Source organism: Atheta coriaria, unplaced genomic scaffold (assembly GCF_025399875.1).
Source record: "Atheta coriaria isolate IRGN ID8LTWV9N9 unplaced genomic scaffold, Caltech_Dcor_3.1 hic_scaffold_9_pilon, whole genome shotgun sequence".
In the NCBI taxonomy this organism is placed as follows: Eukaryota; Metazoa; Arthropoda; class Insecta; order Coleoptera; family Staphylinidae; genus Dalotia; species Dalotia coriaria.
The window spans coordinates 6,690,411-6,705,176 of NW_027045451.1; the positions used below are offsets into that span (position 1 = coordinate 6,690,411).

Consider the following 14,766-nt stretch of genomic DNA (forward strand, 5'->3'; position numbering starts at 1 on the left):
TTATTAAATTGCTGTTAGATACACTTTAGTAGTCACATATTAATATTTAAACTATGGAAACACTGAAAAGGGATTAAAATCCATTATTTATAAGACTTTTTATAATTAAACATTGAAATGCGTGATAATATTATAAAATAATTGTTAAAAAGGGTTTTCTTTGTTGGATTTCTATAATAATCTGAAATTAATCTAATTTTAATTTATATTTTTGCGTCAAATATAAAGATATCAGTGAATCTCAACATATGATAGTAATATTAACAATTAATGTTTGTATTATTTCTGTGTTTAATCAAAAATACAATAGGAAAAAATAGTTATGTTACATAAATTTTATGGTTGCATTAATTTTATATGGTTGATGGTTGAATAAGAATGAGACGAATTTCAATTTTTAGCATCGCTCCATTCAGTTCTAACCACAAATGTTCCTGGTTGCGCATACGAGAAATGTTTTGAAATTTCGTCAATATTTATGTTGTTTTAAAAGTTTATATTCTACGAAACCGAAAGCATCCCAGGTATTAACCTCGTATTTGTTGCAGTGCGATGAACCACCGTGGACATCGTATTTTGTAAAGGTATAATTTATTTATATTTCTATAACCTTTATTTAGAATTTAAAATAATAATTATACTCTTTTATATAGTACAGCAGCATAGTGGATGATCAGTGGGGTAAATCACATTTCAACTGGCCTGCAGGATCATCCAATTATCACATATTAAGGACTGGTTGTTATCCTTATATTAAGTATCATTGCACCAAGCGAGTTCATGAGGATTTAGAAATTCAGGATAAATTCTTCAGATTCATCAAAGTTTTTAACCTAGGTGTGATTTTAATTTTGTTTTACTGATTATAAAATATTGTTGTTTAATTCTGTCAAAATTCTTGGTTAACATTTTGAAAAATCATTTGTGTTTGTTTCATTACAGGTATTCCATGCCTAGCTTATGGTATTGCAGCAACAGCACTTATAACACATGAAGAAGTGGTTCACACACCAGTTGGTGAAGTAACCATTTATTTCCTGTATGCAGAAGATAAAGGTTCAGAATACTGAACCAATAAAATAAAAATGTTGAGTCTAGCAGTAAGACATACAGCTCTCAAACACCTTTTAAAAGTAACTGCATCTTACTCTACAACCACCACAATTGATCATGAAGAAATCACTAAGTTCAACAAACATGGCAAACAGTGGTGGAATGATTCAAGTGAGGTCAAACTATTGCTTTCAATGAATGAAATAAGAGTGCCTTTTATAAGAGATGGTTTAATAAACTGTGGAATAGTATCAGATGATCACATCGAAACATGCAAGCCTCTATCTGGTTTAAAAGTATTAGATGTAGGATGTGGTGGAGGCTTCTTAGCTGAAGCATTGGCCAGAATTGGTGCTGAGACAATTGGTGTGGATGGAAGTAAAGACCTTATTGATGCAGCAATTGATCATAAGCAGATGGATGAAGAAATTAAGGACAATCTACACTATGAGCATACATGCATTGAAGAGTTCTCAAAAAGCCATGAAAATGTGTTTGATGCAGTTGTATCCTCAGAAGTTATTGAACATGTAGTTAATAAAGAAGATTTTGTTAAGCATTGTGCAGCTTGTTTAAAACCAGGCGGATCAATTTTCATGACAACCATCAACAAAACTACAATTGCAAATGTATTGGCAATATTTGTAGCAGAAAACATTCTTCAAATTGTGCCTAAAGGAGCACATGATTATGATAAGCTAATGGCACCACATGAATTACAAAGAATGTTTGAAGAAAGTAAATGATTTAATTTTAATCTTGCTACTTTTTAAGTTATATATTTTTAGATTGTTGCTATACACGGAGAATACATGGCTTTACCTACAACCCAGTGACAAAGAGATGGTGTTGGATACCATCTTCAGATATTAATTACGCCATTCATGCAGTGAAGGCCAAAGAATAAAATAGCAAGTATAACCATCAAGTCTAATTAAATAGTATTGTATATACCTTCAATATATAATTTGCTCATCAAATGCTTTCTATTTTATTCTAATTTTCAATTACAAACATGGATTACCAATACAAAACAGTGTGAATTGACCTTGGAGGTAAGTTAAATTCAATGTGACCACTGTTTGCGTCGTTAATTATTATATCTTGTGGAGTGGTTTGTCTATTCATCACTACCACCACTACTCCGCCATCTTGTCGTTCAAAAGCGGCGACTTCTATACTCCTACTTGAAATTTCTTGATAAATCTTGTGTGAACCACGTGGAATGAATTTGGAAAAGTGTCCTAGCGCATAGTACATTGGTTGTTTATGAAATTCATTGCTTGTAGCATCAACTATAATTGGGGCATCAACTTGATTATTAATATAGGTGGGTCCGCCGGTGGGATCTAATACCATATTCCAGTCAATCCATCCTTGCACGTAATTATTCATATCTTCGATTATCCCATGAGCGTAGTCTTCAGCCCTGGACCAATCACCTAAAACAACAGGGGCTTCCCATGGTTTATCTCCACGACAAGCTTCGGTGGCCATAAGAATTTTATCGGGGAAACGTTCATGAGTAAGAGCAAGTAAGGAAGCTGGAGTAAGGAAATCGAAGTACCAGTGAACTGCTATTCCGTCGATGTATTTTTCTGTGCCATTTTGCATAACCTGATAGTGAAAATATGTTAATGTTTTATTTAATTCACTGTTTTGTTTTTATCATACTTCCTGAGGATTCCAAGGCAGCATGAATCGTTGATCATCAAGAGTTAAAATTTTGAGGTTTTTGAATTTGGAGCTACGGATAGTAGGTCCCAAGTTTTCACCAACCCATTTTCTCTACATAAATCAGAATTAAATTTTTTATATGTTGAATGATATTAATTTTAGTCTAACTCACCATTGCTTCAGGCATCCATCCGACACTATTAATATTAGCGTTAAAAAATGCTAGACTAGGCTCATTTCCTGTAGAAACACCCCAAAACGAAATGCCTTCCTTTTCATAGTTTTCAAAAAATTTAATGAAGTAGTCAGCCCAAACTTGATAATACTCATCTTTGATAGCACCACCATTCATCGCGTTATTTGTTTTCATCCATCTTGGTGCCGTCCATGTTGATGCCAGCAATTCTAAGTCCGGATTAATTTGCTTTGCTTTCTTGATAAACGGTATTTTATATTCGTGATCTTCCGGTTGCAGATTAAACTGTTCAAGTTGTGGATCTGCTTTGTTATCAATGGTATCGTCATAAGTGTATCCTTTTGTTGAAAAATCCGTACCACCCATTGGTACACGTCCGACGTTGTATTGAAGACCGTCTTTGCCAAAATATGAGTCGAGTAATTTCGTTTGGACATCTTCAGATAACTGACGAATATTTATTCCTGTTGCATCTGTGAATGCTCCACCAAAACCTAAGATTTCTTGTTGTTTTACATCTCTATTGATTGTTATTGTTGTTGGAGTTTTTCCATAAATAGTAACTTTTTCATCATTAAGTTTGATACCAGGTGAAACTGAGCCTTGTCCAAGAGCAAATCTGTCTGTATCTTTATCAGATGAGTAAATTTGATATGTGCCGTTTGCTTTAGCTCGTACTGGTTCTATCGTATCACAACTTTCTGATGAACAGACGCACACAAAGCTCGTTTGCCCAAAACTTCGCTTGTTACAAGTTGATGCGCCATCGCTGCATCCAATTACTAAAATATTTTTATAAATTACTAACACTGTTTTTATCCTATGCTTTTTTAATTTATTATTTGCTTACTTGCAATGAGGATACCCACAAAAATGGTTCCTAAGATCATGGTTGTTTGTGACCACTTGGTATTCTAACAATTGAAGCGCTTGTATTTATACAATACTTTAGCACTTATTTTTTGCCATATTGCCAAAATATGTGATACTTTGTAACTAAATGTAGGTTGTTTAAAAAGGGTGTTAAACATCTATAAAGTATGGCACTAACTTTGAATGAATCGACAAAATAAATTTTAATCGCCGGTTTTTGTATTGTAAAATGCGTGTAAAACATTATTAAGCGATACCCTGTGTTTATCATCCTAACAGTTAAGTTTAGGTATACATATATAACAATTTGTATTGTTAATAATATTTGTTGTCAGTTTATAATTTTTATTCATCGGCAACTACAATTTTTTTTCATTTTGAATGAAGCGCTTTTTGCTTGATGTTCCCGTGCTGCCCAGTCGCGTTAATTATTACAAGTCTTAGCATAGAGCACAATATTGAAAGATCAATCATTTTGAATTAATAAACCAACAGAATGGTGTTTCTGTTCTAAATATATTTGGTTGTGATACAATTTATTGCAATACACATTAGGTATTAGGAACGATTATGACCATGACCATGACCAGTAATCGTATCCACTTTTGAACTATTCTTTGTAGTGGCCTATCCTGCCAACTCTAAAAACTTTCAACTTTACGGAAATTAAGGTAGCTTAAAGTTGATTTTTTGCAAATTTTACTGTGTTATCCGTACATTCCATAAAAACCTCGAGGGATTTACATTGTATGGGGTTATCTAAAGTAATTGACTGAATCAGTTTATTTAATCGTCACAAGACAATAAAATTCCAAATTTCAAATGGACGTTGTTTTAAGGCAACACAACTTCCACATTATTTAAACTATCTGTACAATTACCAATACAAAATAGTATTAATTGATTTAGAAGTTAATTTTAGCTCAATATGGCCACTTTTCGAATCATTAACTATAATAGTCTTTGGTGAATCATTTTTGTTCATCACTACTACAACAACGCCACCATCTGGTCTTTTAAATGCTGCAACTTCTACACCGTTGTTTGAAGTTTTTTGGTCAATTTTATGAGATCCCCTTGGAATAAATTTAGAAAAATGTCCTTGCGCATAGAACATAGGTTGTTTATAAAATTCATTAGTCTCATAATCGACTATGATGGCAGCATCAACTTGGTTATTTATGTAAGTGGGTCCTCCAGTAGTATCCAACACTAAGTTCCAATCAATCCATCCCTGAACGTAATGATTCATATCTTGTATTATTCCATGTACGTAGTCCTCAGCTCTGGACCAATCACCCAAAAGTACTGCTTTCTCCCAAGCTTTGTCACCTCTACAAGCTTCAGTAGCTAACAAAATTTTATCAGGAAAACGCTTATGTGTTGAAGTCAACACTGATGCTGGTACAATAGTATCCCAATACCAATGGACCGAAATACCATCAATAAACTTTTCGGTTCCGTTTTTCATCACCTGGTTAAAAAGATATTAGTAATATGATTAATGATTGTTTATTTAAGAACATACCGCTTCAGGAAACCATGGTAAGAAGAAACGTTGATCGTCCAACATCAGAATTTTTAAATCCTTATATTTTGATGCACGGATTGTAGGTCCAAGGTTTTCACCCGCCCACTTCTCTATAAATTTATAATTAGTATATTACCATAAATTACTAAAATGTATCTTACCATTCCACCAGGCAACCATCGTACACTATTAATTGCACTATTGACAAGTGCTAAACTTGGTTCATTACCAGTTGTCACACCCCAGAAAGAAATACCTTCCTCATCATACTTCTCAAAAAATTTCAGAAAATAATCAGCCCAAACTTGGTAATACTCATTTTTGATAGCACCTCCATTATATGCACCATTTGTTTTCATCCATTTTGGAGCCGTCCAAGTTGACGCAAGCAATTCCAAGTCCGGATTTATTTCCAAAGCTTGTTTGATGTAAGGAATCTTGTAATCGAAATCTTCTTGTTGTAATTCAAACTGCGAAAGTTGAGGATCTGGTGAGTCTGTATCATCATAACTGTATCCTTCCGTTGAAAAATCAGTACCACCCATTGGTACGCGACCAAAATTATATTCGATACCATCTGGACTAAAATACGATTCGAGCAGTTTAATTTGCACATCTTCAGTTAATTTCTGTATGTTAATTCCAGTCGCATCTGTGAATGCGCCGCCAAAACCCAAAATTTCTTGCTGGGTTGCATCTCTATCGATTGTTATTGTAGTAGTAGGGTTTGTAAATAAATTCAAGAATTTCCTACAGCTTGATTTTCGTCCAGGTAAAAAGGATCCATTTGAAAGAGTAAATCTATCGGTATCTATATTTGAGGTGTATATTTGGTAGGTACCACTTGTTGATGGTTGAACAGGATCTAATGTATCGCAACTTTGTGTTGAGCATGCGCAAACAAAACTCGTTTCGCCAAAGCTTCGCTTGTTACAAGAAGTTGCACCATCGCTGAAAGCGATTGCTAAAAATGTATTAGTTGCGTAAGATAGTGATAATATTATTTATAATTTAACTAACTTATAATTGCAAGAAGTCCTATAAGAACGACGTGGGTCATGACTGTTTCTAGAGCACTGGACTACTGGCAACTGAAACAAAATATTCGGCATTTATATCACTCGCTATTTTTCACTTATCTCTGCATTAATAAAAAAATACTTAAGTGGAATTAACTGAATTGGATATACGTACTATATGATGAACTGCAAAGTTTTGCAGTCACTTCAAATACTTCAAATCAATTGCATAAATATCTTATTTTATGAAAGCACTTATAGAAAAATGCATCACAATGATTCGAATATAAATTGTTAAAAATATATTATTATCAATATCATATGCATTACAAACAAGTTTTACGTATGAAAACATGTTGACAATGAAATTATTTTTTGTAATTTGCCCAATAACTTTAATTGAGAAATTAATTTACAAGCGAAATACGGCATATTAAAAATAGGCAGATACGTAGGTATGCTATGTAGATGATAAGCAAAAAGATTTAAACATTAAGTGCTTAATAACAAGCTCTCATCACAATTAAATTAAAATTATGATGAGTGTCGCACGCGCACCTGTTCCCAGCGCAATTTACCTACCGATCTGATAGCAAACGAATGACTTGCCAGTTTTTTTAAATATCTCTGTAATAAATATAATTTTAAAATAATAAATGTATAAATAAACCATCTACACCCATACATATTTTTATTATAGCATATTTTTATTATTCGTGTATTTGTTTGAGTGATTTCGACATAATCTGGCGTGGTATGTGCTAATAGAACATTGCAAATAAAGGGATTGCACTGATAATGTTTAAAAAAAGATTATTTGCAATTGTTAAGTTAAGTATTATATGATAAGTATATGCCTGAATTACTGAATAATTCCTCTAATCAAATTATTTTTTGTGTCACCTAGGGTCTACGTCCGTAGAAAAGTATTTGTTTATTGTTTCAATATCTTACTGCAAGGAGTATCAAATAAATAAAAATACATTAAGCAAATCTATTCATGTTATTAAATATATGCTCACTTTATATCGTAATAACATATGGGTTATGATCATTTTCCTGTTTTCTCACTGCAATTGCAATGTTTCTAGATTAACAACCTTGAATTTATAAAACCTAGTTAATCCTACTACAATAATGCACAAGTTAGTGTTGCTAGTGCTAAATTACTAGAAACGTAAAAGGTATGATGTGGAATATCAGAATTTCTTGCAGTTACCAAACGCATATCATGTTATATAGTCGCAAATCACTCACAACGTGAAACAATTCACATTCGCACAGTTCGTGTTTTACTATTTATTATAAATAATAAACTCACTAAAATCAAATACCTTCCGACTGATAATACGTACCTAAAAATATTGCATAGTTTTGTGAAACGTTTTACTTATTTGTGAACTATTACTCGAGCAGGAACAACTATTAGCAAGGAAAAGTCAACTAAAATTTTTTTAAGTTAATCACTTAATAAAATGTTTATTAATCTGTTTGCAAACAAGTATTTAGGCAGGCAGGTAAGTACCAGAAAGAATTTTAATCCAGTTTTGTTGATTAATTATCCGTAGATTTTGTTATCAAGTATTGGATTAGTGCAAGGCGCGTGTGCTGGAGGTATTTTTGCTTTCACCTCAGTTTTATTTGCACAATTGAAGCACGATCATACGATTCAGTTGGATACCGATAACGAATCATGGCTCGGTATGTTTAGAAGCACGTAAATTTTCATCCATACGTTAATATGCTCTCATAAATTAATTATAAAATTATTTGCTTTGCAATTACACCATGTGAATGATGTGCACTTTATGAAATCAACCTTGTTCACAACGCTTTTCATATTTAGTACTCGTTTATTTAAATCTAAGACAGAAGAAAATGATTTTTATATATTTTGTAGCATCTATTCCAACAATACTGATGTTTCCTTCCTGTTTACTAAGTGGGGTGACAATGGAAGCTGTAGGAAGAAAACGAACCATCTTTCTCTCCGAAATTTTGGCATTATCAAGCTGGTTATTAACGTACTTTGCAACAGATTACGCCATGTTACTTGGCGCTCGCATTCTTATTGGCATATTCCTGGGAATTGTTTATCCCACCTTCATTACTTATCTTGGTGAGGTATCGGAACCAAAATATCGCACTATATTCCTCACAGCAATACCGATCGGCAGTACATTTGGTGCATTTATCTGCCAATTTCTCGGTGAATATGTACAATGGAAAATTGTTGCTTTAATCTTTTTTTTCTTCCCGCTATATGATCTTCTTTTATTATTTTTTATAAAAGACTCATATGTTACTTGCCTGGATAAAAACAATCTAGAAAACGCACGTGCTTGTTATGAATGGTTTCGTGGAGACGCACTTGATGCCAAACGCGAATTTGATGATATTCTTGTAGAAAGAAAGACTAAACAAAAAGAATCGTTCATGCAATTATTGCACATGTGTGCAAATAGAGCCTTTCTCATACCACTCAGTATTACTACGTTAGTATTTTTAACAAATGAATTTACCGGAACTCAAGCGGTAATTTTTTACACGTCACAGATTATCAACATGATTAAAGACGATCCTGAATTTGTATACTACGCCACTTTAGTTTTAAACATTCTTCGAATTGTTGCGGTTATTTTAAGTTTACTTTTAGTAAAAATCACTTCAGTGAGATTCATTTTATTATCTAGTGGTTACATGCTTGGTCTGTCATTATTACTGTTGGCATTATTCATGTATCTCTCAATGTTGTACAGTAGTAATACTGTATTTCCAATAATATCTTTATGCGCGTTGGTAATGAACACAGTGTTATACGGTATTGGTTTAGGTCCTTTACCTTCTGTAGTGTGTGGGGAAATGTTTCCACAAGCTACGAGAGGTATTGGTGGTTCAATTAGTGCCGCTTGCTCATTTTTGTTTCTTTTTATTGTCGTCAAATTCATGCCGATGTTGTTTTCGACTATTGGGTCGTACTGGACTTTCTTTATTTTTGGTATATTTACGTTAATAGGTATTGCGGCATCTCATTTCTTTCTGCCAAACACGAAGAATAAAACTTTACAAGAAATTAATAAATTATATCAAGATAATGTAAATTGAAAATGTCAGACTATATTTAAGTGTTATGATTTAAGACATAAATATAAAGAATCTCAGTTGTACCCAACAATTTAAAGATTATTTATATATTATTTAAAACGTAGCGTTTCATACTACACAGTAATTTGTATAATTTACTTAGTTTAGCTAAAGTTTTCGTATTAACAAACTCTTTATAATTTGTAACATATTTTTTACAACATAAAAATGTGTTCATATTTTGGCGTCAGCAAACATACAAATCTAATAGAATAATTGAATTTATAACCCGCTAACAAAAATCCAGGCTAATTCTTTCGGATACTGAAAAGACAAAATGTAACGCATGGCAGCAATCCTTCACCTGGCTCTTGCCCTTTGTGCCGAAAACAATAGCGGTTTACAAAATTCAATTATTTGTAATGATGTTATTTTTGTCTCTGCGTATAACGACGTACCGATGCTCCCTTGAACTATCACACTTATCACAGGAATGTTAGAAATGATACAAATGTGAAGAATGTTTACTGTTTCGAATACGAACACTATATGTGTCATAGTTTGGTTCAACTGGTAATATTGCGTGGTATAAGTAAAAGTGATAATTCGCATTATAATAAAATATCATCAATTTTTAAAGCATTTACAATAAATTATACATACCTAAACTATTTACAAAAATGTGCAAGGGATTTGGTTGTTGTTTATTAAAATATACGTGTAGGCAGGTAAATATTCATCAACAAAATAGTCTTAATACAAATCACTTGCAATAATTTTAGATTTGCTTATTTACTATTGGTATAAGCAATGGTATCAGCGTTGGAGCAGTATTTGCATTCAGTGCAGTGTTATTTTTCCAGTTAGAAAATGATAATTCCTTTGTACTGAATGAAAAACAATCACACATGATAGGTCTTTATTGACTGGTTATAAATACTAACTAGTACCTATTGATTTTACTGTTTTAGAACATATTCCTTTAGTGTTAATGATTCCAGCAGCTCTATTTAGTGGAACAATTGTAGAAAAAATTGGACGAAAAGCAACCCTACTACTTCTTGATGTAGTCGCATTCATCAGCTGGTTACTAGTATTTTTAGGAGAAAATTATGGCATGATCATCGTTGCACGTTGCCTTATTGGCATATACGTTGGAGCTTTCTATCCCACGTTTATCACATTCATCGGTGAAGTAACAACACCAAAATACCGCAGTGTACTACTTACTGCCATACCTTTGGGAAGCACTCATGGATTCTTTGCTTGTGCAATCGCTGGTGAATTTTTCCATTGGAAAATCGTCGCAGCCATATTTGCACTTTGTTCACTATACAACATTGCCATATTACTACACTTTAAGGAATCGTATGTAACACATTTAGATTGTAATAAGATTGAAACAGCGCGTGAAGCATTCGCATGGTTCAGAGGATATGACGATGCTGCGAAAGAAGAATTTAATGAACTACTGGCACATAAATATGCAGATCCGACAACATCGTTCACTCAGGTGATACGAATGTACACAAGCAAAGCCTTTCTACTACCTCTCAGCATTTCTATATTAGTATTTTTTACGGTTCAATGCACTCGTATTCTGGCCATGCAATTATATACTTTAAGAATTATTACGACATTCAATAATAGTGAAGTTTTTGTGTGTTATGTTGTTATAGGTATAAACAGTTTGAGTACCATTGGTATGATTGTGAGTATGATCTTGATCAAAATATTTTCTGTGAGAGTTATGTTAATATTCAGTGGGTATATTGTAGGAATACTGTTACTTGCACTAGGAGGTGTTATGTATCTCAGTTTACACTTCATTGATCCTATTTATCAAATTATTTCAATTATTTTATTAGTTGTAATTACACTGTTACATTGGATTGGTTTATACCCTTTGTCTGCAGTTGTCTGTGGTGAGATGTTTCCACAGACTACCAGAACAGCAGGCATATCAATAAGCGCATTTACATCATTTTTATTTTCATTTGTGTATCTGGAAGTTGTGCCACTTTTATTTGCGAGTATAGGTCCATATTGGACTTTAGTCTTATTTGGGCATTGTGCAATAATAGGTACTGTTGTGACACATAAACTTCTATCAGAGACCAAAAATAAAACACTGCTTGACATTAATAACATGATTAGCATGAATCAATAAATTAATATCTCTATATTTGATGCTAATGTCATAAACAATAAGATTTAATATGTAGTATAAAATATTATAATCACAGATAAAATATGTTAAATAAGTTTAAAATTAAATGTTTTCTATTTTAAATCAGGTTGATCATCAGTAGCTTCATCATCATCACTTTTTGAAGCCAATTCTTCCTTCTCAACAGATTTTTTTGTTTCAATTGATTCTCTCCTTTCTTTTTCATGTGCACTGTAGTCCTCATCCTCTTCACACTCTTCAGCTAAACTGCTTCTTTGGGCTTCAGCAAATTGTGTTGGATATTGATTTCCAAGTTTTAATTTTAAAGTCCTGATTTTCTTAAATATGTAATCCAAATCTTTCTTCATATCAACTAATTGTTGAGTGTGTTTCTTGAATTCAGGAGCTACAGTTTTCAATCTAGATGCACTCAGTGCATTACAGTTGGTTAACATTTCATTTGTCTTCTCAAATCTTTGTAACCTACAAGATAAAATAATATAAAGAATATTGTAAATCATAGAATATTATAGTAAATATTATAGTAATTACATTTGTTTTTGGGCAATAATCATTGATTCAACATCTTGTTGATCCACAATTCCAGCTAAGCCCTGGATGAATACTTCAGGGGCTGTGTAATTTTGGAAACATTCAATACTGAAGTCACTTTCAGGTGTTCCTTTGATATCATCCATTTTTATATCACACTAATATATATAATAGATATAACAGATAATAGATAGAAAGCAAGAAAATCGTCACTGATCTCTGAATATTTACAAATATGGTAGGGTTATGTTTATATTTAAGTTAAATTCAGTGCAGTAGTTCAATGTGAGAACTCGTTCGATTATTTTTAGTTAAAAAGTGAATTCTAGTGCCACCTAGGAGTCTCTTTGAAAAAGTACGTGTTTGCTTAGTGAAATGAACTTGAAACACGTGGTTGCGTCAGTTGCTGATTTCTACTCTGCCGTGAGATGGCACAATAATGTTCTTTTTATAAATACCTACATAGGTAATTGTTGTTTTTGAGTATCAATGCTCATTGGTTTTCATCTTCGGATTTAATATGTTCAACGTATTATGACACAATCTAATATGTTTTGCCGATTTTGCCGAAGATACCGTATATAACCCGTTGAATATATTAAATACAAAAATTAAATTCCGAGTAAACAGAAGTACGTTTGTTTTTTTGAATTCCATTCTTTTTAATGTGTTGTGAAAGAATTTTAGACATTTTCACATGGTTTCATCAATTGTTATCTTGTACTGTAAATAATTGTGTGGAAAATATTAAAACCAAAAGGTAATGAACCAAATTCACCATTACAGTTTAGCATCAGTCACATGATGACATGATGTTCCTTTTAAACGCTTTCTCATCATTAAATTAAATCAAATTTCCTCTTCCAATAAGAGCGCATAGCAAAATCCGATAAAATCATAAAATTAGTTGCTTCTATTATAAAAACTTAACTTTTTGATAAATATTTAAAAATAAATTACTTATATTTAAAAAACAAATAAGTGAAGTTTAAAAATACCTACTATTCCTGTAATTAATACAAAATGCAGTCTTCACGCCAAGTGTGACATTTCAATAATAGAAATAGAAATTAATTTCGTCGAGCACTTAAAATCCAAAACAATACATTTGCACGCGCAAACACTGTAAACACAACATTGCGCCTAGATACGAGTATTGGCGTAAGCATGTTAGGTAGTAAACGTTCGACGTTCGATGCAGGTGCACCTGTGAATTCTCAATTATGAACATTAATTTCTTTCGCAATTGCCTAGCCCTGTACACTAACTCGTGGAGTGCGCCGCGCGGGGCTCACTTTAAGTCCTGCTACCGCTCCTGCTGCTGCCGCTTCTGCGATTTTATACGCAAACACTCTGCCAACCACCCACACCGACGTTTCAGGCTGCGGATGCCTGGAAACACATCAGGTGTTCAGTACCGCCGATTCATACATCAACATGATTGATTTCAATTACAATAATATTCGCTGCGTTCGGCAAATATATCCATCTAGTTATTACAAACGTCTAAATATGAAGTCGTTAGTTAACGCGTTTAATATTTATCATAATTATAACCTAATCATTTTTTGGTGTTTATTTAAAATATTTTTTGTGCATTTGGTTAAAAAAATGCGTTTTTGATGTGTTTGTTTAACTCAAGTTTTCACACTCGCAGGAATTGTATTAAAAATGCGTTTAGAAATTTCGAATTTACTAAAGTCCGCGCACGCAAATGTAGAAACTATACGCGGACGCACGTCGAAGTTGTATAATTATCCAACACGGTAATGCGTTTTTAATATATTTTGCGTGCAGACCGGCGTCACAGATGCCGCCGCCGGTGAAACAGATGCGTTGCATGCGCGGCAGCCGCACCAGGCGCCGCCGACGTCGTTTGTTCCTAAACCCTCTCAGATTTTGGCCCTGCATCAATATATAAAATATATTATACTCTGCCACAGCTTAACCGGTTGCTAAAAAAGGAATATTTTGATTTATTAAATTTTCTTAACCAAAATGCAACAAGAAATCCTCATTCATTTGGAAAATTGCAAGTTAATTAGATTCTGAACAGAATTACGAACTAGATTTACTCAACGTGTCGATAAATGTAGCAATATCTGTTGTTGAATGTTTAAGAAGGTTACGAAAACTATCGTCAAACGGATATGTCTGTATATTCACTGCGCCGAGAAAAGAAACTGTTGGAAAGCGAAGAAGTATAAAGAAAATAAACACACTCGTGTAAAAGTTGTACACAGAATAAATTCGACAGAATGATGTTCACCATACAGGTTGTTTTGGTCAGTGGAACTACCATAAAGTAAATTTCATTGAAAAATATTTAGCAAACGCAGCGCATTGCACAAGATCGCCTGCCGAAGTGAAATTGAACATGTGATATTTCAAATAAACGTTTACGCGTGCAATCGACGCCCAAATCGCAATAGGCAAATGTAAATACGGAACGCAGTGCGTGCATCAGGTGTAACAGTTTTGCAAGAAAAAATTTTCAATGTCGACGGCGAGTTTTCCGCTGGTTGCTCCAGAAGGTATTTACGCGAGCGGCAAACGACGGCGCGTTGTTTTTCTCCGGCACGCTGGCGAACAAGGAACAAACGTAGCTCGA

The 14,766-nt window shown here is 33.3% G+C and overlaps 7 protein-coding genes across 10 annotated transcripts; 4 read left to right on the forward strand and 3 right to left on the reverse strand.

Moving 5' to 3' along the window:
* Positions 1-378: 378 nt before the first annotated feature.
* On the forward strand, positions 379-1,082 carry LOC135799424 (uncharacterized protein C15orf61 homolog). Its single transcript, XM_065312530.1, has 3 exons — positions 379-584; positions 654-837; positions 943-1,082. The coding sequence occupies exons 1-3, from the start codon at positions 429-431 to the stop codon at positions 1,068-1,070; spliced, it is 468 nt and encodes a 155-aa protein (XP_065168602.1). The 5' UTR covers positions 379-428; the 3' UTR covers positions 1,071-1,082.
* Positions 1,083-1,085: 3 nt separating this feature from the next.
* Coq3 (ubiquinone biosynthesis protein COQ3, mitochondrial) lies at positions 1,086-2,033 on the forward strand. The gene is made up of 2 exons (XM_065312528.1): positions 1,086-1,791; positions 1,842-2,033. Exons 1-2 carry the CDS (start codon positions 1,086-1,088, stop codon positions 1,958-1,960), a joined length of 825 nt encoding a protein of 274 aa, XP_065168600.1. The 3' UTR covers positions 1,961-2,033.
* LOC135799418 (lysosomal acid glucosylceramidase-like) lies at positions 2,021-3,899 on the reverse strand. Its single transcript, XM_065312522.1, has 4 exons — positions 3,777-3,899; positions 2,903-3,708; positions 2,728-2,841; positions 2,021-2,670 (listed from the first exon to the last, which is right to left on the reverse strand). The coding sequence occupies exons 1-4, from the start codon at positions 3,814-3,816 to the stop codon at positions 2,074-2,076; spliced, it is 1,557 nt and encodes a 518-aa protein (XP_065168594.1). The 5' UTR covers positions 3,817-3,899; the 3' UTR covers positions 2,021-2,073.
* A 668-nt stretch (positions 3,900-4,567) lies between these two features.
* On the reverse strand, positions 4,568-6,421 carry LOC135799425 (lysosomal acid glucosylceramidase-like). Its single transcript, XM_065312531.1, has 4 exons — positions 6,351-6,421; positions 5,492-6,294; positions 5,328-5,438; positions 4,568-5,273 (listed from the first exon to the last, which is right to left on the reverse strand). The coding sequence occupies exons 1-4, from the start codon at positions 6,388-6,390 to the stop codon at positions 4,677-4,679; spliced, it is 1,551 nt and encodes a 516-aa protein (XP_065168603.1). The 5' UTR covers positions 6,391-6,421; the 3' UTR covers positions 4,568-4,676.
* Positions 6,422-7,481: 1,060 nt separating this feature from the next.
* LOC135799419 (facilitated trehalose transporter Tret1-like) lies at positions 7,482-10,072 on the forward strand. Of its 2 annotated transcripts, none has more exons than XM_065312524.1 (3): positions 7,482-7,866; positions 7,918-7,963; positions 8,250-10,072. In XM_065312524.1, the coding sequence occupies exons 1-3, from the start codon at positions 7,825-7,827 to the stop codon at positions 9,452-9,454; spliced, it is 1,293 nt and encodes a 430-aa protein (XP_065168596.1). In that variant the 5' UTR covers positions 7,482-7,824; the 3' UTR covers positions 9,455-10,072. The 2 variants fall into 2 exon arrangements, with proteins under 2 accessions (XP_065168596.1, XP_065168595.1); XM_065312523.1 differs by having other exon boundaries at positions 7,484-7,866; positions 7,918-8,050.
* On the forward strand, positions 10,020-11,726 carry LOC135799420 (solute carrier family 2, facilitated glucose transporter member 1-like). 3 transcript variants are annotated; one of them, XM_065312527.1, is made up of 4 exons: positions 10,020-10,161; positions 10,216-10,348; positions 10,405-11,144; positions 11,212-11,366. In XM_065312527.1, the coding sequence occupies exons 1-4, from the start codon at positions 10,114-10,116 to the stop codon at positions 11,230-11,232; spliced, it is 942 nt and encodes a 313-aa protein (XP_065168599.1). In that variant the 5' UTR covers positions 10,020-10,113; the 3' UTR covers positions 11,233-11,366. The 3 variants fall into 3 exon arrangements, with proteins under 3 accessions (XP_065168599.1, XP_065168597.1, XP_065168598.1); XM_065312525.1 differs by having other exon boundaries at positions 10,405-11,726; XM_065312526.1 differs by lacking the exon at positions 10,216-10,348 and having other exon boundaries at positions 10,040-10,161; positions 10,405-11,726.
* Positions 11,569-12,462, reverse strand: LOC135799423 (kxDL motif-containing protein CG10681). The gene is made up of 2 exons (XM_065312529.1): positions 12,156-12,462; positions 11,569-12,086 (listed from the first exon to the last, which is right to left on the reverse strand). Exons 1-2 carry the CDS (start codon positions 12,299-12,301, stop codon positions 11,717-11,719), a joined length of 516 nt encoding a protein of 171 aa, XP_065168601.1. The 5' UTR covers positions 12,302-12,462; the 3' UTR covers positions 11,569-11,716.
* Between the last annotated feature and the right edge of the window lie 2,304 nt (positions 12,463-14,766).